The sequence below is a fragment of the Gorilla gorilla genome, chromosome 6 (assembly GCF_029281585.2).
Source record: "Gorilla gorilla gorilla isolate KB3781 chromosome 6, NHGRI_mGorGor1-v2.1_pri, whole genome shotgun sequence".
NCBI classification, from domain to species: domain Eukaryota; kingdom Metazoa; phylum Chordata; class Mammalia; order Primates; family Hominidae; genus Gorilla; species Gorilla gorilla.
This window is the reverse complement of record NC_073230.2, coordinates 48,939,120-48,961,560: the sequence shown is the minus strand read 5'-3', so window position 1 is coordinate 48,961,560 and position 22,441 is coordinate 48,939,120. Positions and strand designations below refer to the sequence as shown.

The 22,441-nt window shown below is 39.4% G+C and overlaps 1 protein-coding gene across 3 annotated transcripts in view; it reads right to left on the bottom strand.

Annotated features, from left to right (window-relative positions):
- The window catches only part of GLI3 (GLI family zinc finger 3), a 276,529-nt gene that overhangs the window by 243,865 nt on the left and 10,223 nt on the right, over positions 1–22,441 (bottom strand). For 2 of the 3 annotated variants that reach the window (XM_063708513.1, XM_055347697.2), the window contains exon 2: positions 17,773–17,938. The exons of the other annotated variant lie outside the window; for it this stretch is intronic. In XM_063708513.1, the coding sequence (XP_063564583.1) occupies positions 17,773–17,896 (124 nt within the window). In that variant the 5' untranslated portion in view covers positions 17,897–17,938. The remainder of the gene's footprint in view (positions 1–17,772; positions 17,939–22,441) is intronic. 3 annotated transcript variants of the gene reach the window in all.

The following is a 22,441-nucleotide window of genomic DNA, read 5'->3' as shown; positions in this document are numbered from 1 at the left end:
AGGGTAACTTAAGGTCAAGGGTAAGAGCTCCAATATTCCTTTGGCCTTTTCCACCACTATTAAGTAACTCCCAGCAACAACAAACAAATAACAAACAGCCTCAACCCACTCCTAATCCTTGTCCTTGGCACTGACAGATTTCAGAAGAAAAAGTCACCAAACAACAGACGCCACTCTCAAAGAACAGAGAGGGCAGCTGGTGTGACTTAATAAGCATGCAGCCCAATGTAGAGAAGCTGGAGAATCGTACTTTTCCTGAGCCAATATAAGAGGTGTTTACATTAACCAGAGTACTCATCAATGTACCTGCAACTTTCAGTTCAAGACAGATGAGACAAAAGTAAAACTAAATTGCTTCCAGAGCATGTTAAAGTACAAAAGGTGAAAATACAGCAAACACCTGTTAGGTCTTGCCAACTGTTATTTCCTACGTATTTTCTTATAAGTGACAGATTTTTTTAAAACACTTCTAAAGATGAATGCAAAATGTAAACGCCAAAGCAAGTGTGCATTTGTGTAGCTTTGATATACGCCTGGGAAGAGAGTAACCTTGTGAGAATGCCACAGAAAAACGACTAAGATTGCTTCCCACAGCCAATATAATTACAATAAAGCCCAATAAGTTAGCTTAATATAACACCAGACAAAATTCTGAAGGGGTTAGGTGCAGTGGCTCACGCCTGTAATCCCAGCACTTTGGGAGGCTGAGGCTGGTGGATCATCTGAGGTCAGAAGTTCGAGACCAGCCTGACCAATATGGTGAAACCCCATCTCTACTAAAAATACAAAAATTAGCCAGGCGTGGTGGTGCATGCCTGTAGTCTCAACTACTCAGGAAGCTGAGACAGGAGAATTGCTTGAATCTGGGAGGTGGAGGTTGCAGTGAGCCAAGATAGCGCTACTGCACCCCAGCCTGGGCAACAGAGTGAGACTCCATCTAAAAATAAAAAATAATAATAATAAAAAATTCTAAAGGGATACTTTTAATCATGACGTATTTCAGAGAATAACATAAGCAACATCTAGGTATCCGCCACACAGGTTTAATACATGTTAATATTTTGTTATGTTTGCTTAAAACCTCTTCTCTTTAACAAAATAAGATGATACAGATAGAGCTGAACCCTCTCCATCTTGTTCCCTTTCCACTCTCCCCAGAGATAACCACTATTGCAGAAATGGTTATATCCATGCATGTTTTTATACTTTCACTTCATACATATGAATTCAATAAGTAACATAATTCTACAAAGGTGTTCCTCAAGTTCAGCTAGAAGAAAAAATCGAATAGAAGCCAAGTACCATTTGAAAAGGAAGAATAATAAGAGATAATGTGCATTATCAGATAAAATGTACTCTGTGTATGACATCTGAAAGAGTATGGTACAACAAAAGAATAGACAGGTTGATCATACAATAAAATTTTACAGAAAAAGAACCTAAAGTATATATTAAGGCAGTAACCAATGCAGGTATCACTTCAAATCAGTGATAGAAAAACTGGTAAACAATTATCTACTCACAAAGAACTAAAAAATTTTTTAAAAAAGAGACTTCAACAGACACTTCAGAAAAGAAGATATCCAAACGGCCGATAAATATCTTAAAAAGATACTTGAGTCCCTCAGTCATCAGAGACAAATGAAACCACAACTGGATACCACTGCATAGCCCAAAGAAGGGCTACAATGAAAAATACAGAAAATACCAAGTGTTGACACGAATGAGAAGCAAGTCTATACAACCCCTTGGGAAGAGTATTAGGCAGTGTCTACTAAAGCTAATATATGCACACCCTAGGAGACAATAATTCCACTCCTAGGTATATGCCCAGTAGAAATGTGTATTCAGATCCACCAAAAGACAACTACCTGACAGCCAATGTTCCTGACAGCCAAACCCTGGAAGCCACCCAAATGCCCATCAGCAGTAGCGTGGATCAACAGAGCAAGTGTTTCTTTCTTGACCTGGGCTCTGTTTACATGGTGTGTTCATTTTGAGAAAATTCATCAAGCTGCTCACTTATGCTATGTGACTTTTTAATCTGTGTATTGTATTTCAATTAAAAAGTTTAAAAAGCAAGGTAAGGTTTTCACCTATCCTATCTTCTTTTAAAATATTTCACTAATGTTGATACGTGTTTCTGAAAATGAGCACTCACATAAACAGCTGATGGAAATATAAGTTGCTGTGTTTTTTGGAGCTAATTGGGTAAGATGTAGTCAAAGCACACAGTTTTTTTGGAAGGAATTTCATCACATCATTATTCACAATTGAAAAAAAATGTGCATGTCCAATGATAGGGGATTGATTGAGTAAATTCATAGCTATTAAAGCCAAGTTGGAGAAGAGTGGTTCATGACACAGAAAATGATCCCAGCATATGCTTACCTGAACAGAGAGAAAGACTGAAAATATACCAAAGTGTTAACTTTTATTTTCCAAGTGGTGAGATTCCAGGCCAGCTTCGTGTTTTTCTTTTATGCTTTTCTGAATTTCCCAATGAGCAAGTATTCCTTTCATAAAAGTAAAAGCACAGCCGAGCACGGTGGCTCACGCCTATGATCACAGCACTTTGAGAGGCCGAGGTGGGTAGAACACCTAAAGTCAGGAGTTTGACACCAGCCTGGCCAACGTGGCAAAACCCCGTCTCTACTAAAAAATACAAAAATTAGCGAGGCGTGGTGGCGCGTGCCTCTAGTCTCAGATACTCAGGAGGCTGAGGCAGGAGAATCACTTGAACCTGGGAGGCAGAGGTTGCAGTGAGCCGAGATCGCACCACTGCACTCCAGCCTAGGCGACAGAGGGAGACTCCGTCTCAAAAAATAAATAGATAAATAAAAATAAAAATAAAAACACATTTAAGACAGAGGAGAGCAGGGAATAGCATGGATGGGTCTAAGGTCTCAGGCTGGAGTGAGCAGGCTATGTGGACTTCGGTGAAGTTAGAGGCGTCCTGCATTCCTGGGGCTCCTTTAGGCTCCATTTTTACTGGAACTCTTTCTAAAATGAATTATTTTAATAATTTCTATATAATAAACCATCTAATCTTCGTTAGATGATGCAGCACCTTCTCCAAGTGTCCCTGTGAAAGTTTAGTGCCCTTGCTTCAGCTGCATCTGAACGCTGCTGCCTAACTTTTCAATAACAACGTTCCCCAGCTCCCGCCTGTAAATGCCAATCTGAAAGAATAAATTACAAATATGGGTTACTTGAGAGGTTCAGTGTTTAGGGGTCTGGTAATCAAAGTTTATTGTACTCTTGGTTTTGTTTCTTTTTTCCACTCCAAAAAGTTTAATGCAACTAAATTAGCATCAAAGAAATTTGCAAAAGCTCTAAGTGAAGCCATGATGAACTATAACTACATAAAACCAGATGCCAAACAGAAAACTATGCAAAGCACTCTATGAGGATGTTCAAGAGGTTTGAAAGAGGGCCATGATCTGGGAGGAGTTAGTCACACAAGAGTCCAAAATGTTCCTTCTGGCTGCCACACACATCTTCTTCCAGGAAGATGAGTATAGGAAGCCTGGTGGGTAATGAATAATACCAAGTCTAAATCAAGAAAACACACATTTCAGATTTCAAAGGATCAACTGCTGTTGTGGCAGCTAATTGTAATTATCAGCAATTCAGCCAAAATTGGGCAAAATCTCCCTGAATTTGTACCTGAAACTGATATCTGTAGAGTACCCTTCAAAATACTTGCATTTTTTTTTAAATTTTTATTTTAGAGACAGGGTCTCACTCTGCTGCCCACGCTGGAGTGCAGTGGCATGATCATAGCTCACTGCAGCCTTGATCTCCTGGTTCAAGCAATCTTCCCACCTCAGCCTCCCAAGTAGCTGGGACTACAGCCACCATGCCCAGCTAATTTTTTAATAATTTTTTTGTAGAGACAGGGTCTTGCTATATTGCCCAGGCTGGCCTCAAACTCCTGGCCTCAAGCAGTCCTCCTTCCTTGGCCTTCCAAAGTGCCGGGATTACAAGTATGGGCCACCATGCCTGGTCTCTGGAATAGTATTTGACTCAACAATGTGATGGTACATTTTGGCCTAAACAAAATCTTCAGTGGCTTTTAACCCAAGATGGACCCATACATGTGATGTACACAGCTTAATTTAAAAGGAATTCTGAATTTCCTGTTCTAAACTTAGATTATATTAACTCATTCTTCTCCAGCTCCCCTTATTTATGGGACATCTTTCCTTTCATTTAACATTCTGCAAAATTCCTGTGGAAATTGGAGCCCCTGTCATAGAGACTTGAATATCAAGAATATCAAGGGAGAGAGAGCTCTTTAAATCACGTGACCCAAGTCCTTCGTTTTCACAGATAAACCGATGTGCAGGCAGAATCTTTTGAATTCTTAATGTGCAACCAACTACAAAGTTAGCTAGGCTACAACTATGTGATCACATCATGTTGTATATGAGAAAGACTCAGCTCCACGTTTCCTAATCACTGAGAGGTTCTCTCTCTCTTTTTTTTTTTTTTTTGAGACGGTCTCACTCTTACAGATCATCATTCCTCCAAAGAGAATTCTAATCATTCGACCTAAATTTTCCAAGTGAAAGTTAGAGCTCCAAATACTCCCTGTAAAGGAGAGCCTCTGGCAAATGCTGGGTCATACATCTCTTTAAGAATCTGGAAAAAAAAAAAAAAGGGGGCATAGGCCCATGTCCATAAAGTGCCGTGTAAAATAATTCCAAAGGGGTTCACCCATTCTCAGATGCCTCTCCATCAAGGTCAAGGGTTTTGGGATTGCTAGTGAAGACGCCCCGCTGTCGAACATGGTTCATTTCCCTTAGATCTCATATTGGGCTTCAAGTCGCTGTCACTGTGGTCAATGGTATTTGTTTACGGAGGCAGGAGCTAGGCTTTCCTAGAGCTTGAAAACTGACATTATCACCACAAGAGAGAATTTCTACAAAAATTGTACTCTTGTTTTTAAGCACATATAATCCCTCACTTCTATTCAAAAATGAAAGCCCCCCCCCCCCAAGTTAAAATAAGGTACAAAGTTATGCTGGTGTTTACCTGTAAGACTTGTACTTGTATTATTAGTATACCCCAGTATTATAAAGTTACTATATTTGATAGAGACTCACTTTCTCCCCACCACCAACCTCCCCGCCCCCAGAGCAGTGTGAATACCAGGGATCTAGTCTGGAATAGTGACTCAGCAGTATTTTGTAGCCTGGTCCCAGCTAATATTATCACTTCTTTATTAAGAAAGGGTTTTTCCCTTCTACACCTAACTCGCAACTCTGAACTTTTTGAAAAAGTAGTAAACGAAAATAAAATATGCTTTTTAAAAATCATATCTTTTTTTTTCAAGAAGAAAAGGGGAGTGACAAGAGATTTGCAAATTATCTTATCTCTCTCTCTCCTTACAATCTGTTATTGTTGAAGAGAATCAAGGCAGAGATACTTTGCAGATATCCAGATGAAGGCCTAGCAATAGGTACGTGTAGGACCATGTTTCCTCTTCAATCTAGAAAAACCAACAAACTACCTTGTGCTAAACCAACACTAGTCACTGGCAAGAACAAGCAACAAGAGAAATTTTTCTGCTGTAACACTGCACCAGCCTGTTTAATCCTTGGATTCCCCAATATTCAGCCAGTATGTATGCTGATATGTGTGTGTGTGAATACACATGTAGACAGACAACTGAGAGACTTATAAGCATCTTTTTTTTTTTCCCTGAGTCATCCAGTTTTTTGGGCCAAACAGATGGATAAAAATATTCTAATTTTGTATGAAACCGATCAAAGAAAGTGCTTTGAATTTATGTGAAAAAGTTTCCCATTAAGACGGTAGCTATTTTTTCAAGCATGATTCTTTTTAATTGCGGAAAAGAGCCGAAAGGCTTTGTCAGAGGGCACATGTTTTCTATAAATCAAAAGGTAAATAAATGTGAGATTATTTCACTGGGCATACATACGGTTTTTGCTAAGCAAACTCTATTTATAAAACATTGTTAGCCTACATAGGAACTGCTGTCAACGTTTATAGGAAAGGAACTTTTCTACTGCTCTCAAACTTGCCAGGATTTGAAAACAAGCCTAGAAACATTAGTATTTTAGGAAAGAGTGAATTTAAGCTTAATGTGAAATGGACCAATGTATGTTTTCTGGTTTTTAAATGCTTGGAACAAATCTTCAATTGTATATTAGCTTCATATTTTACCAGAAAATGTTTACATTGATGGAAGTTCCATTATTTCAACCATGCCATTGTTCTAAATCTTTCTAGAAGTTCTCTTTTGGTTATAGGTAAGGGTCTCAGATTATTTTTCTTATCATTGCCACTAAAACAAAAAATATTCTGTGAAAGGGGAGTCTTCGACATTAACTAAGCCTAGTATTCATAATTGCCACACCATGTCCTCCCAAAGGTTCATTTGCACCATCTCTTCTCTTTATTATACCCACCCTTGATCATAAACACATTTATCAGTTCTGCTCAGAGCAGTCCTCAAAATGAATTTGCTGTGAAAGGAATTAGCCATAAGCAAGCATGAAGCAAGAGTCCTTGAAAACCAACAGCAAACCAATAAGGTAATGGTAACCTTAATAATAATTTACATTCTCCATTTTCCATTCAACTTTTCTTTCTTGAGCTGCAGTGCCTTCCAAAACAGAATTTTTTCCAATGCTTTTGCAATCGATCCCTACTCTAGGTGGATATGAGCCAATGGTTACAGTCGTGAGCAGTTCCAGAAAGAGACATCTCGCTCTTTCTCTCTCCCTCTTGCTTTTTATTTTTTCCTTTCCAGTTACGTCTTTCCCAATTGTAAGATTGTCATCTCTTGGCATGAAATGCATTTGTTTTTATTTTTAAAGATAAATATGCACACAGAAATGACTCATCCTCTTGAATGACAAGGGGAAAATATTAGGTAGTTCCACAAAAATAACTCAAAGGATTTTAAAATCTGCATAAGAAACTCCTGAATGTCCAAGTTAATAAAACACTTTAATATATTTTAGGATTATCTAACATGTAATCTGTATATGATTAAACTGCTTTGGAAACAATGTAAATATCTTCACTCCCACATATTTTTCCCAATTTATATGTCGAATTCCAAAATAACCCAATTTATAAAGAAGACTCCATTTCTTTGCAATATATTTAAAAGGGAAAGGTTGCTTATAAAATGTAACCATGGTTCCAATAAGCTTAAAAACCAGTCATAGATGAAGAAAAACACAATTATTTTCTGTATCATTCATTTTTCTAATTTTGTGGATTGAGAGCTAGCAATCCTAATAGACACTAATGAATTTGAAATTATAAGGAAAGGCCGAGTTCTCCAGAACTTCTGCTCCTAATCAATCACCAGAGATCAGTGACATCATTAGCGCCTTTGATCACAGCTCCTCTTTCAAGCTCAGATGGGATGGATTGATCCTTGCTGGCACAGAGAATGGAGAAACACCTAGGAATACAATTCACTGTGAAACATGAGAGGTCATCAGCATCTCTTCCCTTCCTTCAAGGAGAACAGAGAGCGCATTCCAGAGCAGCCCAACACCAAACAATAGAGCCACCTCATTAAATCCAAACCTAATTCCCGTCTCATCTTCCTAGGATTCCTAAAGCACTTTAAGAGAGGAAGAGATGATAAGCTACTTTTCTTTCAAAGAACCTAGGTTACCAGCCTTTCAGTTTGTTCTTCCTTACCCAACATACCTACCCGGGGCTGGCCCCAAATCCCGTCACCATGTGGGGAGGGAAAGAATCTGTGGATTTTTTTCTCCCATTTTCCCCATTATGATGCGCTTAAACAAAGCAGAACTTCCCCCTTCTACTTCTGAATTTTACATAATGAAACAAGTAATATTTGAGAAATAAAATTTTACTTAATAAAACTGCCAGCTACTCTACATTGGCCAAGAAGAAAGTCCTTGAACATAATGCTGACCACTACAATTTCAAAATACTTGCATTGCAGTCACTCAGCATGTTCTCCTCTGAAATGGTCACTTCGGGAATGAAAAGTTTTAATTGACCTTTTCTACATTTATTCCATGGTTGTTTTCTCCCCCTCCCTATTTGTAATAGCAGTCTAATTGAGTTTCGTGACTGGTGGTGAAATGTAGTTTATTATCTCCCTCATCAGGTGATCAATGATTTCATTAATAAGACAGATAACAAAACTGTCATATCATCGACACTGTTATGAAAGATGATCCTAGCTTTCTGCTCCATTTTCCAAGGTCTGGGGTTCTCTGTGGCAGCTCTGAGTCCATTCAATATTTTCCACAGACAGAGAAAAGTGAAAATCCATTTTGAAACCAATTTCAATTAGGATCCAGAAGCTGTTATCACAGGTGTCGCAGAATGGGCCCGTAAGTGGAAATGTCGCCTATCCATTCTGAAATGAAACCTTATCAGGGGCTACAAAGATGGCTGGGGACAGCCTATCTGTAAATTACTTTTCGTCCTGTGTTAACTCAACCTTAGTTCTGTCATATGGAATTCTTTCCATCCACTAGTAATAATCTAATGACTAACTAGACACAGCACCCAAACGGCTTTCAGCCGGGCAGGGCTGTCCCCAGAAACCCTTAAACATGGGTACAAATGCAAACACACTCGGGCCTGCAGGCGAGCAAAGGGACAGGCATGCTTTAAATGATAGAACTAAAAGTTTATTATGGGAAATAAAAGAAGCCCGTCTCCACCCATTGCATTCCTGGTGATTTTTCAATTGCAAACTCCAAGGCCCCGTTATTTCATTAATGCAGCACCCAAGTAGTGAGGCTTTTCTCTTACATCTTTCAGTCTCCTTTTAGCAAATTATCCCATGACGGCAGATTTATTCAGTCAAAGACCTCGGACTTTGAGAGGCAACAAAAGAATCAAGAGACTTTCTGGTCCACCTGCCTGGCGAATGATGAGGCAGGGAAAAGTCTCCCCCAGAGAAACCAATCAAACCATTGTGTGGCACAGTCAGACCTTTTCAACTGTCAAGCCAGAGAGCAGGGAAAGAGATGAAAGAACGCGGGATGAAGCTACCATTTACGGAACCATGTGGGAATGGTCTCCTAAGATTTAATAATTGGGATGGAACTCAACTTTCTACAACTAAAGAAAAAAAAAAGAGAAAGGAAGAAAGAGACCAGGAAGAGGAAAGAGTCGAAGAAAGGGAAAAAAGAGCAAGCAAGAAAAAAAAAAAATAACAGCCTAAATTGCACTAGGAATAACTTTAATACAAAAATTCTGTCTACCTGAGACAAAGTCCAATGTATATAAGTAAAGAAGAAAGGGGAAAGATGCTTCAAAAAAAATAGCAAAGCATTTGCTATTTTCCCTCTAGGTTATAGCTGCATTAAGTGTTCAGATTCTAATTTTCTCACGTCATTAATTTAAAGTAACAAAAACAATAACTAAAAGCCCTTTAATATGGCTGTCTTGTAGTTTTAAACATAAAACGGAATTTTAAATTGGCCTAAAATGTACATTCACTGGATGCTAAAAAAAAAAAAAATATTCAAAACAGCAGACGCTCTAGGTTGTAGATTTCTGAACAGTTTTCAAAAAGATTTTCGTTCTACTACAAATTCAACATAAGATATTTAAATAGAAAAAAAGAAACTAACACTAAGCTTTGCTAACAGGACCCAGAAGAAACAGGTTTTTGTTTGTTTGTTTGTTTGTTTTTAATGTGAAACGAACACAGCATCAAGCAGCTACTGAAGTTCCTATGCTTTCTGTCATTACTGGGGACTCACACCATATGCGTTACTGAGCTGAGTTTAAAGCACAAGTGGTGGTCAAAATTTTGGGGAGGTGCTGGAACCGTTCTGTATCTCGATGGTGGCGGCAGCTATGTGAACTTACGGATTTTCAAAACTCATAGAACGGCACACCACAAAGAATGAATTTTACCGTATGTGAATTTTACCAAATAATAAACTAAAGCAGAGATATCTGGAAACGTTTCTATGTAAACAAGGTAACAGGGAGTTTTTTGCTTTTACTCTCACCCAGTCTCCCCAAAGCTGCCTGGAAAAGCAAGCCCTCCTCGACCTTGGGGGTCAGAGCAGGAGGTGGTGGGAGGCCACCAACTACCTCTCCAGAGGGAGATTTTCCTCCCATAATCACCATTTCGCCCCCTTAAGCATCCACTATTTAGTGGTTGTTTCTGATTCTGAGCAGCTTGTTTCTGGAAATTTGAAATATTCACACCCCATGATCACAAGTAATCAAAGGCAACCCAGAAACATCCCATCCAAGCAAAACATCATGCTGTGACTTCTTTTTGCTCTTAAATTTGAAAAATGGGAGTGATATTTATTCCTGATTTATCTGATATTTATTTATCCCGGGAATTGTTCTTTTTGAGGAGAAATCCAATAGCTAAAATTCCAACTTGTGCCAATTTCAGGACCAGTGATTTAAGATATTGTTCTCTAACTCTAGCCTGTTAAGCTAGAAACTGATAACCAACCTCATGTAAGGATCTCCTATTAGCCAATCCTTCAATCCTCAATCCTCAATCCTCAATCCTCAATTAGCCAATCCTCAATCAGACCAAAGCCGAACCATTCAGAGAATACTAACAAATGATGTTATGCTGAAAGGAGTGAGAGGAAATGCATCAATAAATTTAATCCTGGCAAATTATACCCGTAAGAGTCATATTACTATTACTATCAATAGCTAACATGTTTGGGTACTCTCTGTGCCAGAGTCAGACAGGTTAAGTACTTAACCCATGATCACACAGCAATTACGTGGTAGGGATAGGGCTCAAACCCTGGCTTCTAACTGCACAACACTACTGCTGTTACACATGTCCCCTGCCCTCCTGTCGCAAAGTGTTGTAATTTGCAGGCTTATTCAGTATCTGCTGAGGCCCTCTCAGCAAACACACTGAATGTGAGCAGGGAGGGGGTAAGGTAGAAAAACCAGGTGCTACTCTCAGGAAGTTTAACTAAAATGTAAAACTTGAGTGCTGTGAAGTAAGGGACAGGATAAACTGGTGGAGCATGAGGGATCTTTAGAGCATTCAAAGTATTCTGTAGTATACTGCAGTGGTGGATATGTGACATATATTTGTCAAAACCCACACAACTGTACAACAGAGTGAGCCCCGATGTGAATGATGGAAAGTTAATAACAGTGCATCAATATTGGTTCATCAGTTGTAACAAATGTACCACGTTAATGTAAGATGTTAATAAGAGGGGAAAGTATGTATGACGGGGTATATGAGAACTCTCTGTGTCTTCTGCTTAATTTTTCTGTAAACCTAAAACCTCTCTAAAACATGAAGTCTATTACTTAAAATAATAATAATTTTAAAAATAAAAAAATCTAGTGTTATAAGCTAGTTCCCCAAAGGACATAAGACGTTATGAGGAGAGAAAGAGACTGGGGACATATTCACATTTGAGAATTTAAACATGCATTGGTGTTAGCAAAACACTTCTATGGACAAGAGGCCAAGAGCCCTTGCATTTAGCTAAAGCATAGGTTATGCGATGGGATAGTAGCATATCTACTTCTGAACATACCAGATTGGACTGTCAGACTGGGGCCAGATTTTAGAAGATATCTAAATGTTAAGTCAAAGACTTTGAGCTTTATTCTACAAGTAGCTGGGAGTCACTGGAGCTTTTAGAGCAGGGTTGTGGCATAAGCAGAACTGTAATAAGCCTAATTTGGCAGGAGCAAGTCCCATGCGTGACAAGAGTGGAGATGAAAGGCAAGATGATTAGACAGAGGGTCATTTTAATCATCTAAGCATGAGGTGTGAGGGTTTTCACCACACAGTACAGTAGGTTGGCCTGAAGAGACACACGAGCGAGTAATTACAGAGGAAAATCTAACAGGACCTCAAAAGCGGTAGGACATGGGAGCAGGAGAGAAGGAGGGGTCAAAGGTGATGGTGCGGTTTCAAGCCTGGCTGACCACAGGAAAGGTGATATACTTAGCCAAAATAAAGAACACAGTGGTAACCAGAGTTCAGGACATGTGAGTTTGGAGCTCAAGAGAGTCGGGGCTCTTATTAGAATCAGAATATTTGTCATCAGTTAGTTGGTTTAGAAACATAAAAACTCTTTATAAAAAATAAAATCTAATTCGAATACAGCACAAACCACCAGTTCAACCCAGGAAAAGAATCAGGAAAAAGGATGTATATGTGCTGCTTCTAATGCAATAGCATATAATCAGTACAACACTAGCTTTCAAGGTTGAGGAAACTGAAATAAATTTTCCCAAGATTATCTTCCCTATTTTCCAATTTAAGAAGGCATTTAGAAGGAAGTTTACAGAAACTTTGTTTTTTTTTAATCCATCCCTCCTTAAGATGTGCAAACTTAGTCACATTTGGGATTTGTGAAACATCTTGAACTATTTTTCAGACATCTGAGTCCAGCAAATTCACCATTACTTTTGCCAAACATATTTCCCTTAATTTGAAAACTGACGTGTATGTTCAAGAAAACAGAATCTTTTTGTTTTGGATTCATAACGTTTAACTCACCAACATGCTTTGTCCTAATAGCAATGGCTAACGTTTGCAGAGTCCTTCCTATATGTTTATGATATGGCAGCCTGTGAAGTGTGAAGTAGGTCTTACTATTGTCTTGCTAAACTGATGAGGAAACTAGAACGCTGAAAAGTTAATCTGCTCACACTCACATGGCTAGTCCTTCATGTTGCCAGAACTCAAACCAAGCTTTCAGATCCCAGAACCTGTGTGTGCTACAAATGAACATCCTATGATCTGAAATCCATTTTATCTGAACATCCTTTCCACGTATCTGTCATGTGCCAGGAAATGGGATGTGGCAAAGAAAAAGGGTTGGACCTCTATAGAAACAAGAAACCGAAAACTCACAACCTATGTTCTTTATGGCGTGAACTGCCTGCCCATTTCAGAGCAGAACTGGCACATATACTCTTACCATAAAAAAAAAAAGTCAAGGAGACAAGAGCTTATGGTGAAGAATAGCAGATAAATTTCAAACTTCCAACAAAACTCAAAGCCATCTGACTCCCAGCTAGAAGACCAACAGACATCACAATCAGTGGTTGGTACAAAAGTAATTGCGGTTTTTGTCATTACTTTTAAAGGCAAAAACCGCAATTACTTTTGCACCAACCTAACAACACCCATGCAATGGACAGCTTAAAAGCAAATCGCAAGGCCGAGAAGTGACCAAAAGTTAAAGCAAAAAAAAAAGCAACTCCTTAGGAATTTGCAGACCATAACACTTTCCCCTTACCAACCTTGAAGAAAATAATTTTTTAAGCAAAGAACCAAATTCTTGTTTTTGAAAGAATCAAAGTGAACAGGGAACTTCCTTTGCATCATTAATCTATCAACTTTGGTTTCACATTGCATCAGCATTAGGATAATAATTTCTGCTTTCTATCACTTTAAAGTATGTTCCCAATAACTATCAGATCTGATAAAAGATCCCCAAGACCACAGCCTACATACGTTTATCATTAGTTTCTTTTTTAAAGCCGAGTTGCAGATTAATAAGAACTATCGAATTACTCCTTTAAAACAAAATCATGGGCCAAAAATGAGGCAAAACACTTCAAATTGAAAAGTCAGTATTTGCAAATTGTTGAAAAAAATTTTATAAGAGAATGAGAACATGTAGAACATTGGAAGATTTAGATGAAAAAACTCTTATTATTTAGAAAACACAACATGTAGCTTATGAAGTAATGCATCTATATCAAAAAGAGATTATTAAGGCATTTTACTTACAGTCTTCACACATTAATGGACTTGGACATTTTAAAGTCAACAATTATACCTAAGATCTGCATGCATACTTTCTATGGGAAAGCCAACATGTGAAATGCCACAAATGATCACTTAAATCACAATTGCATTTAAATAATTCAGAAAACTAAATGTCATCTCCTTCATCATTTACACTTCAAATATAACAATAAAATTTAAAATCAGACTATGGGCACATGAAACTACGGATACACTGTACTTCCTGCATAAAGATTACCAAAGGCTTTATATGTTGACATAGGTTCCTAAATGTTACAAAAATCAAATTTGGCTTGCCTTTTTTTTTTGTCATACAAGATCTACAACACAGTTTTTCACTTGCATGATTTTAAATTTCAGTGTTAAGTGGCAAATGCTTCTTTAAAAAGCTGTTCAAGTTTTCTGAACTGTACCTTTTGGTTGTGGGTCTGCATATGTTTAAACAAAACTCTATACGCATGTTATTCCAGGAGCAGATACTCAGCTGAGAAAAGTACGAAAACAGATCTGCAAGGACATGCAGCGGAATGTGAGTGGTTTGGCTGGGAAGCTCACAATGAAGAACAAATTGCACCACAGAATGGCTGGAAAAGTTAATTAAAGCAACCTCACCAATAACTCAGCCAGTAACAAAACTTTTTGTTCATTTGTGTGACTTTAATCATGAAATGGTGGATAGGAGAGAAAATGCAGGTATCACATTCATTTGGTTTTTGAAACTGAACTCTTTTTTTTTTTTTTTTTTTTGAGACAGAGTCTCATTCTGTCGCCCAGGCTGTAGGCGCGATCTTGGCTCACTGTAAGCTCCACCTCCCGAGTTCACGTCATTCTCCTGCCGCAGCCTCCCGAGTGGCTGGGACTACAGGCACCCGCCACACGCCCAGCTAATTTTTTATATTTTTAGTAGAGACGGGGTTTCACCGCATTAGCCAGGATGGTCTCGATCTCTTGACCTGGTGATCCGCCCGCCTCGGCCTGCCAAAGTGCTGGGATTACAGGTGTGAGCCACCGGGCCTGGCCAAAACTGAACTCATTTTTAATTGTTCAGTTATAAATGGATATAGTTCAGGGCTTTGTAAAGAAAGCACAAGAACCCTTCTGGAAACAGTAGCAATCAAACTACCTGTTATAGCATCCACATGATTCTGTTTTCCTTTCTACGAATAGCGTCAGTGCAGGGGTCCAAGCATTTATGAAATATTCATAGAGAAAAAGAGAAAAGATAGGAAGAGGGACAGAGGGACAGATGGATGGACAGAAGGATGGAGGGCCATGGCGATGTCAACCACCAGCCGGCACACGAATAGTGTCCCAACTTGGAAATCCTGCACCCCACGAGCTCTAAACCCAGACAGGGCCAGGTCCAAAGCCCACGCACCAGTCCCTGTGATCAAGACTGAGTGCAGGGGCAGCAGGTGACCAGGTTGCAGAAGAAAGGGCCTCTGCGCTTCCAGCAATCCACGCCCCTCAGCATAATCCTGGGACTGTAAAAAGGCTCTGAACTAGTTAGATGAAAACTGTAGAGGACTCTGTAAAAAAGACCATGGTAATTATTAGCATCACATACACAAAGAAAGGGTTTATTGTCCTTTCTTTTACTTGTTCCTCTCTTTAGATTTATTTGTTTTCCAAGAATCTGCCTGTGTCGCGACTTGCAATCCATGTTTAAAAACACCACTTCCATTTTTCTTTTATTTGATTTGTGTCCCAAAATATAAAACAGTAAATCTCTTAGAAGAAACAGGAACACTGAAAAACTGGCCAAAGTTCGCCAGATTTCTAGGACAGCTATCATTCAGGCATGTGCCCTGCAAGTTTGACCAATGAGTGTCGGTCCCCAAACAGGACAGGATTCATACACATTTAGGAGAAAATGTGGGCTCAAGGGCACAAGCTGATCAGGGCAGAAAGCCAGGGGAGTGTGGTTGAGGAAACAGGTGATTATTTAACACTGCAGCACAAACATTTGTAAATCATGACTGCTCCTTCTCTGGCTAGTTTTATCTCGTGGCTTTCTGGTTGTTGTGGGGCTGGTCAGATTAGTTCTGTTCCCAATCACCCTCAACAGAATCATGAGGGAAACCCGAGGTCCAAGAGCAACTCAAGACAAATGCAGCTGCAGTGGAAAACCTCCTGAGAATGTGTCCAGGTGTGGGAGTGGCACAAACAACAGCATCTTCATAAGAATGAGACTCTGTGGCCATGCAGCTGAGATTGACAAACAGGACAGGCGCTTCTGCAGGCTCCATGCAGTGCAGCAACATCTTCTGCCATGCACTTGTTCTTGCCTGTTCTCACATTCACACATATGCATGCTCACACACATGCACACTCATAGTTACCTCTACCACACACACCCACACACCTACACACTCACGCATACACTTGCCCACACTCACACATATCCTCACACACTCACACTCACTCACACCCTCACACACAGGCATGTGCACTCACGCAAACTATAAAGATAACCAAAAGCTGATGTTCCTGGAGCCAAGTACGTAGGAAGCATTTATTCCTACAGAATTACCATAAAAATTACCAAATAACCAACACTGCATATACTGATTCTATTTCTGAAACAATAAATTTGCCTAAATTTTACCAATTCCAGAAAAAGGAAACCAAGGTAACATATTTTTAAGGAGAAATGCCTTCTATAACCACATTGGATGAAAAATGCAAATATTCTGGCTCAATTAAAATAAGCTCCAGTCTTGACTTTAAATACCATCAATAAAGGAGGAAATATTTTCACATATATGTAAATTCATTATTTTAACTCAGACATAAATATATCTCCCTAAGGATCAATTTAAAACTGAAGTCATTTGCCAGCAGGTTTAAGAGCCAGCTCCTTCCCTACCCAGTACAGTCAGCAATGCACACTCATGAAACCGGGTGAAGAAGTGCAGCTGAGAAGCACAGGCTCTCAGCAGACATGGAGGGACCCAGAGAGAAGTGGCCAGGCTGCTTGGAAGTATATGCTCTTAGAGTCTAATGTTCTGGACTGCAGTTACCTTCCAAAGGAGATTCTGACTCTCTAGGTGGATGTAAAAACTTGTAAATCAATCAAGTAAAACCTGTCTTGGAATATAGAAAATATAAGAATAGCAGGTTGGCTCATACAAATCAGTGTGCCCAGATAGGCAGTGTCCAGGAACGAGGAAAACGGGCCAGCTCATTCTTCCTAAAGGCCCATGGAAAAGCAGAGAAATTCAGGGAGGCCAAGAATGGCTATGAAATCTACAAAAAGGAACGGCATTAGTGGCCCACAATGGAGAAACAGCAGGGACAGGAAGTGAAGGTTACCATTAACATATTCAGTCTGTTTGTACCAGGGAGGCTCTGGAATTTATTTTCAACACTCCATGCTTGAACTGAAATGCCTCTCAACACTTTGCTTAAAATTTAAAAACACAGAATACAGAAACAGTGGCTCTGTGTTATCTCTGAACACAAATAAGTAAATTAAATTTTTATAAGCTAACAACAAAACCTGCATCTCAGATACTAACATTACCTTGAGGTTCAGTCATTAACAATTCTTAAAATCCTTTAAAGTAGACTACTTAAAGTTGGGGTTGGAGGAGACTGCTGTCCTGTCACTAATTTTGACAAGACAACTTTTGTGTCTTTTGTACTAATTATTCCGAGTAGTGTAGATGATCCATATGCAACACAAAGCATTTTGAACTCTTGCCAGACTAGTCAAGATGATTTCCAAAATGCCAAAACAGGAACTTCTGATAATAAATAACCTATCACATTTACATCTCAAATTAGAAAGTTTGGAAGTCAACGTGTAGGTTGAGTGCCAAAATAGAGATTACTACATTCCATGTCCCCCCGCCGTCCCCCCGCCCCTGCTCCATTTGCTTTCTTTAGCCTCTCCTAGAACAAACACTGGTCCAGGTGCAAACGCTCAATTCACAAGGAATGCAGAGAACACAGAAATGACTCCAGGCTGGGCTGCTGGTAATCCCTGTGCTGCTCACCATTAGAAGTGGTGCTGGAGGCAACGGCTTTCTCGCTCACATCTGTTCGAGTGGAGCACTTCACTATGGAATTCTCAACTTTTTTCTTTTCAGTGGTCGTGGAGCTGTGGGACTGGGCCTCCATGATGTCTTCTCATTACTTCAGCTCTCTTCGACCAAAAATGCCCTAAAGAAAACAACAGAGCCATCAACTTTCCAAAATGGTGGAAAAAAAAAAAAAAACTTTCAAAAGTCCACTTCACCTGTCATCTGAGAAAAGCCTAGAGCTTTAGGAAATTCAAAATGTGGATGACACTTCTCCACAGGTTTTCTGGCAAAAAAAAATGTCTCAAAGTTTAACAAACCGGTGAAACTCTACACAAGCAAAAAAGAGAATCGAGGGAAATGCCCATAACGTGGTACTTTTCCCAAATCCCTACTGAGCATTTGGTATCAAATGGTATAAAAATCTCAATTTGCAACTGTGTCTATCATGTGAAACAAGTGTCACATTACTTTTTAAAGCCACGTCTGCAAATGCCTCTTCAGGTGGCCAACTTTACAGGAAGGGGCATTTGAACAAATTCCAAAGGGAGGGAAGGTTTTTAATTATTAATTAGATGTTTTAAAGAGAGTCCGACAATTTCTAACATCGAAGGCCTACTCCAAATTCTGAATCAGAGGATAATTCAGGCCAAGTAGTCAGTGATTTTTGCCTCTTTCATAAAGATATCTGAATTGCAATATGCCTCTTAATCCTAATTCATTCTGGTAAACTATACTCTTTAACCTCTTTAAAGCATGAGAATATTTCAGTTCATTTAAGTTACATTTTTAAGACAAAGGTAATAGAACAACACACTCTTGATTCCACATGGAAAAGTTGAAAGGTGCCTTAGCAAAGACTGGGCTCACTTAGGAAATATCAAAACTCAGCTAAAGGCAGGTTCAGTAGGTCTGTCTTTCACTGGCTTCATTCATGTGATAATCGCCCTAACTCATCATTCATCAATTTTCACTCTGGTTCATGTTCCTTTTTGCAGTCATGTTCTACACCTACAAAGAATACAAGAAAAGAGGAAAAGTACCCTCTCTAGCATGTTTTCTTCAAGTTATCTAGATTGCAACATTCATGGAAAGCATTTCTTAGGTCTGGCCATCTTGCTTATTTTTCTACATTTAGTAAATGTCGACATCCTCAATCACAGCAGCAGTTAGTGAAATGAAATAAGCAACTGCTTGACCAACTAAAAGTTAAAATACAAGATAAAATATTTTCAGTCTACTTTAACACATATTTGCAAGGGAACTGCAAGCTCTTCATTGTATAATAAATTCCTCCTTGATCTGGAATTCAAGTAACTAGAATGCTTAAGAACCAGAGGCCACATGGCACACTGTAGCACCGGCTCTTCCACTCACTTCCATCTCTTTTCTGAGATTATCCAGTGTCATTCATTGTAAAACACACAAGTTATTTAAGAACAGCTTTTGTAGAATAAAAAAGAAAAAAGAAGCACTAAGTTAAATTTACATATCAATTGTAAGATCCACTCCAAATTCAGAGACACCCCTCAAAGGGCACTGACAAAGTATTATACAACAGAAAAGGGGGCTTGAGATTTCCCTTCCGAGTGCAGCCACCGTGCGTGAGTCCCAAGGGCAGGGCTACCTGCATGGCGCCCCCTGGGGCTAGCTGGCCAGTGCACAACCGCCAACAACCTGTTGCTGAGCCTCAGTGATCTCATCTGCCAAATGACAGAATCAGGCAGTGAGATCTGACCTTTACTTTGGGCGGGGGGAAGTAACATCTTAAGAAGGTGTTAAAAGTTAGAGAGCTTCTCCCCAGAAAATACCCTTAAACTTAAAAGTATACATTTAATTTCTAAGGGATCACAGACCTTCCAAGCTTTTCCAAGAATCTGGACAGAGAACCCTTAAAGGAGAAATCTTTGATGGTCCCTTCTAGCTCTAACAATCTCAGAATAATTACTTTTTGTAATGGTCCTTGAAAATTGATTTAAATATCATCTTTAAAGTATGCCACAAGAATAATCCAATACAATTGGCATCATTGTTTCTCACTTGGTACAAGAACCATTTTATCAGTGTTTCTACAGTGCTTGCTAAGCATTCAGATTCCTGCAATGCATTTGCCTTGGAGGATGGCACCCGGGAACCTCAATGTTAGCAAGCGCTACTAATTGTCAGATTCACTAAAGCTTGTTTTTTTGTTTGTTTGTTTTTGTTTTTTCGGTTTTGTTTCTTTTCAGAGTCTCACTCTGTTGCCCAGGCTGGAGTGCAATGGCGTGATCTCAGCTCACTGCAACCTCTGCTTCCCAGGTTCAAGCGATTCTCCTGCCTCAGCCTCCCAAGTAGCTGGGATTACAGGCGCCCACCACCATGCCCAGCTAATTTTTTGTATTTTTACTAGAGATGAGGTTTTGTCATGTTGGCCAGGCTGGTCTCGAACTCCTGACCTCAGGTGATCCACCCGCCTCGGCCTCCCAAAGTGCTGGGAGTACAGGCGTGAGCCTTGAACAACTGTTCTACACGTTTATTTTTGCTCACTGCTGTATACCCAGTGCAGTATATACTCATTGAAGTCTTTGCTGACCTGATGAACTAATGAATGAACTGCACTCTAGAATCCTGAATTCTAACACCCTACACAAACCTATCCTAGCACCCATCACAATGATAAACTCTCCTTCATCTGGAAAAGTCTGTGCTGAACATCCACCTCCCCTTTCCAGGCTGTATGCTCCATGAGGACAAGGCTTCTACTTTCCCAGCACTTAGTTCACGTAAGAATGTTTACTGAGTACATAAATGATCGTATCAATGACCCTGTGACTTACAGGACTCTGCAGTGTCTTGAAATTCAATCACCACTGGTTTAGCTACATACATTTTCTTTTCATATTCAGTGTTTCGTTGAAAACTGGCAAATTCTATAAAAACTAAAAACTTTAGCAGAAATATTTAATTGATCCAAACACTCCATTCTTAGCCATTGGGATAAACAAGGATTTACTATGCTATAATTGTTCCCTTCGACACACACATAACAGTTTTATTGGCTGTATTTGAGTAGAGTCTACAACGTTAAAACTGCACACTGAAACATGCAAACGCACCAGAAAAAAACCCATTCAGAGATGGGATTCCTAGTAAGAACTAAGTATCTTCCTTAGCAGAGGGTGCTAATTAACAGGAATCAGGAGACAAGTTCCCAAAATTCCTTGACAAACTTGGTTTTTGTGGAGTTGTTGGTTTTTCCCCCAAGGCAAAGGACTTTATTTTAACAAAGCAATAAAACCCTCCCAATGCTCATCACCATAGAGAGAGGCTCAAGTGAGAAGAGGTAAAGCTCCAGGCACTGACTGAAATCACACTAATTAATGGTCTTAAAGAATACTAATTCCTACCCCCGTCTGAAATGGATTTTTTAAAAATAGGCCCTTGGTCACTCAACAATCTACCCCCTTCTTCTATTTTGACAACTTATTTTTGGATCTCATTAGTTAGTAACTAATTATTTAAAAGTGTGGTTTATGCTTGGAACTGGGCTATAAAGATGGCAATGTGCCAAATCAGACATCTGCTTCCTGTACATTCCTATAAATTATATCAGCTTATTTTACAACTTTGTCCCTGTCAGTTATAAAGAAGAAAGTTTAACATTCTAGACGCCCACACCTCATCCAACTGTGGGTGAAGAGTCAGTGAGCGGCAAAAGGTGGCCGCTTTGAGTTGTGGTGATGGAATTTTCAGGGAATAGTCAGAGGAGCTTGGAAAGTCAGTCCTGAGCTGGTCCATTCAAGCATTCGGGATAGAAGTGGTCAGTAGAAATTCCTCATGGAATTTCAAAACACCACTAGGACAGTAGCTCCACGACACTTTTAAAACCTGGAGTTTAAAAAATAATGAAGTATAATTTATTTAGAACTTAAGCATCAAGGGAAAACGTTAAGTTCTGCTTCACTTCAAAGACTTTTCCCTGAGGAAAACATGCCACTGTTTTTCAGATGTGAATGAAATGATACTTTTTCCCCCGATATAGTTTCCTTGCTTACGACTCCACACTGTTCTCCTTCAATCCCTTTCACCACTGAAACATTACATGCAAGATTTGCTGGCATGCCCCTTGACTTTTCATGCTTAAGGGGAAAAATGTTTGTAGCTGATGTTTGAGTCCCAGCAGCTCGGTGAAGAAAAAAAAAAAAAAGCAACCAAGGAAAATTGCTCTAATGGTATATCCTTCCTAAAGCTTGAAGTTTCATAGGTAAAAGGAGGGATAAACATTCCTTCCTGAAAGCAAACAGTCAAGGCTTTTTCCCACTCAACTATCCCTGAACCTTTTGTAATTTCCCCGAGGCCTAAACCCAGGGCACAATTAATTCCAGACCCTATTTTAAATCTAATCCGTCTCCTATTTGCAACCTGCCTGCAGGTGGGTCTTTTCTTTCTAAATTATAAATCTGAACCTGCGTCAACCTCTTACAACACAAGGCATTTAAAGCTTCCTGGAGCCACTGACCTGGTGATGCTGTAGTGCAAGTCTGCATTTGAAAATAAGCAAGAGAACAGAAAGCGAGCAAGAGAACCGCAACCTTTACCACCTTGGCGAATTCTTGCCGGGACCTACATATTAAACAGCACTTGCACACAGACGCCTCAAGTCGTC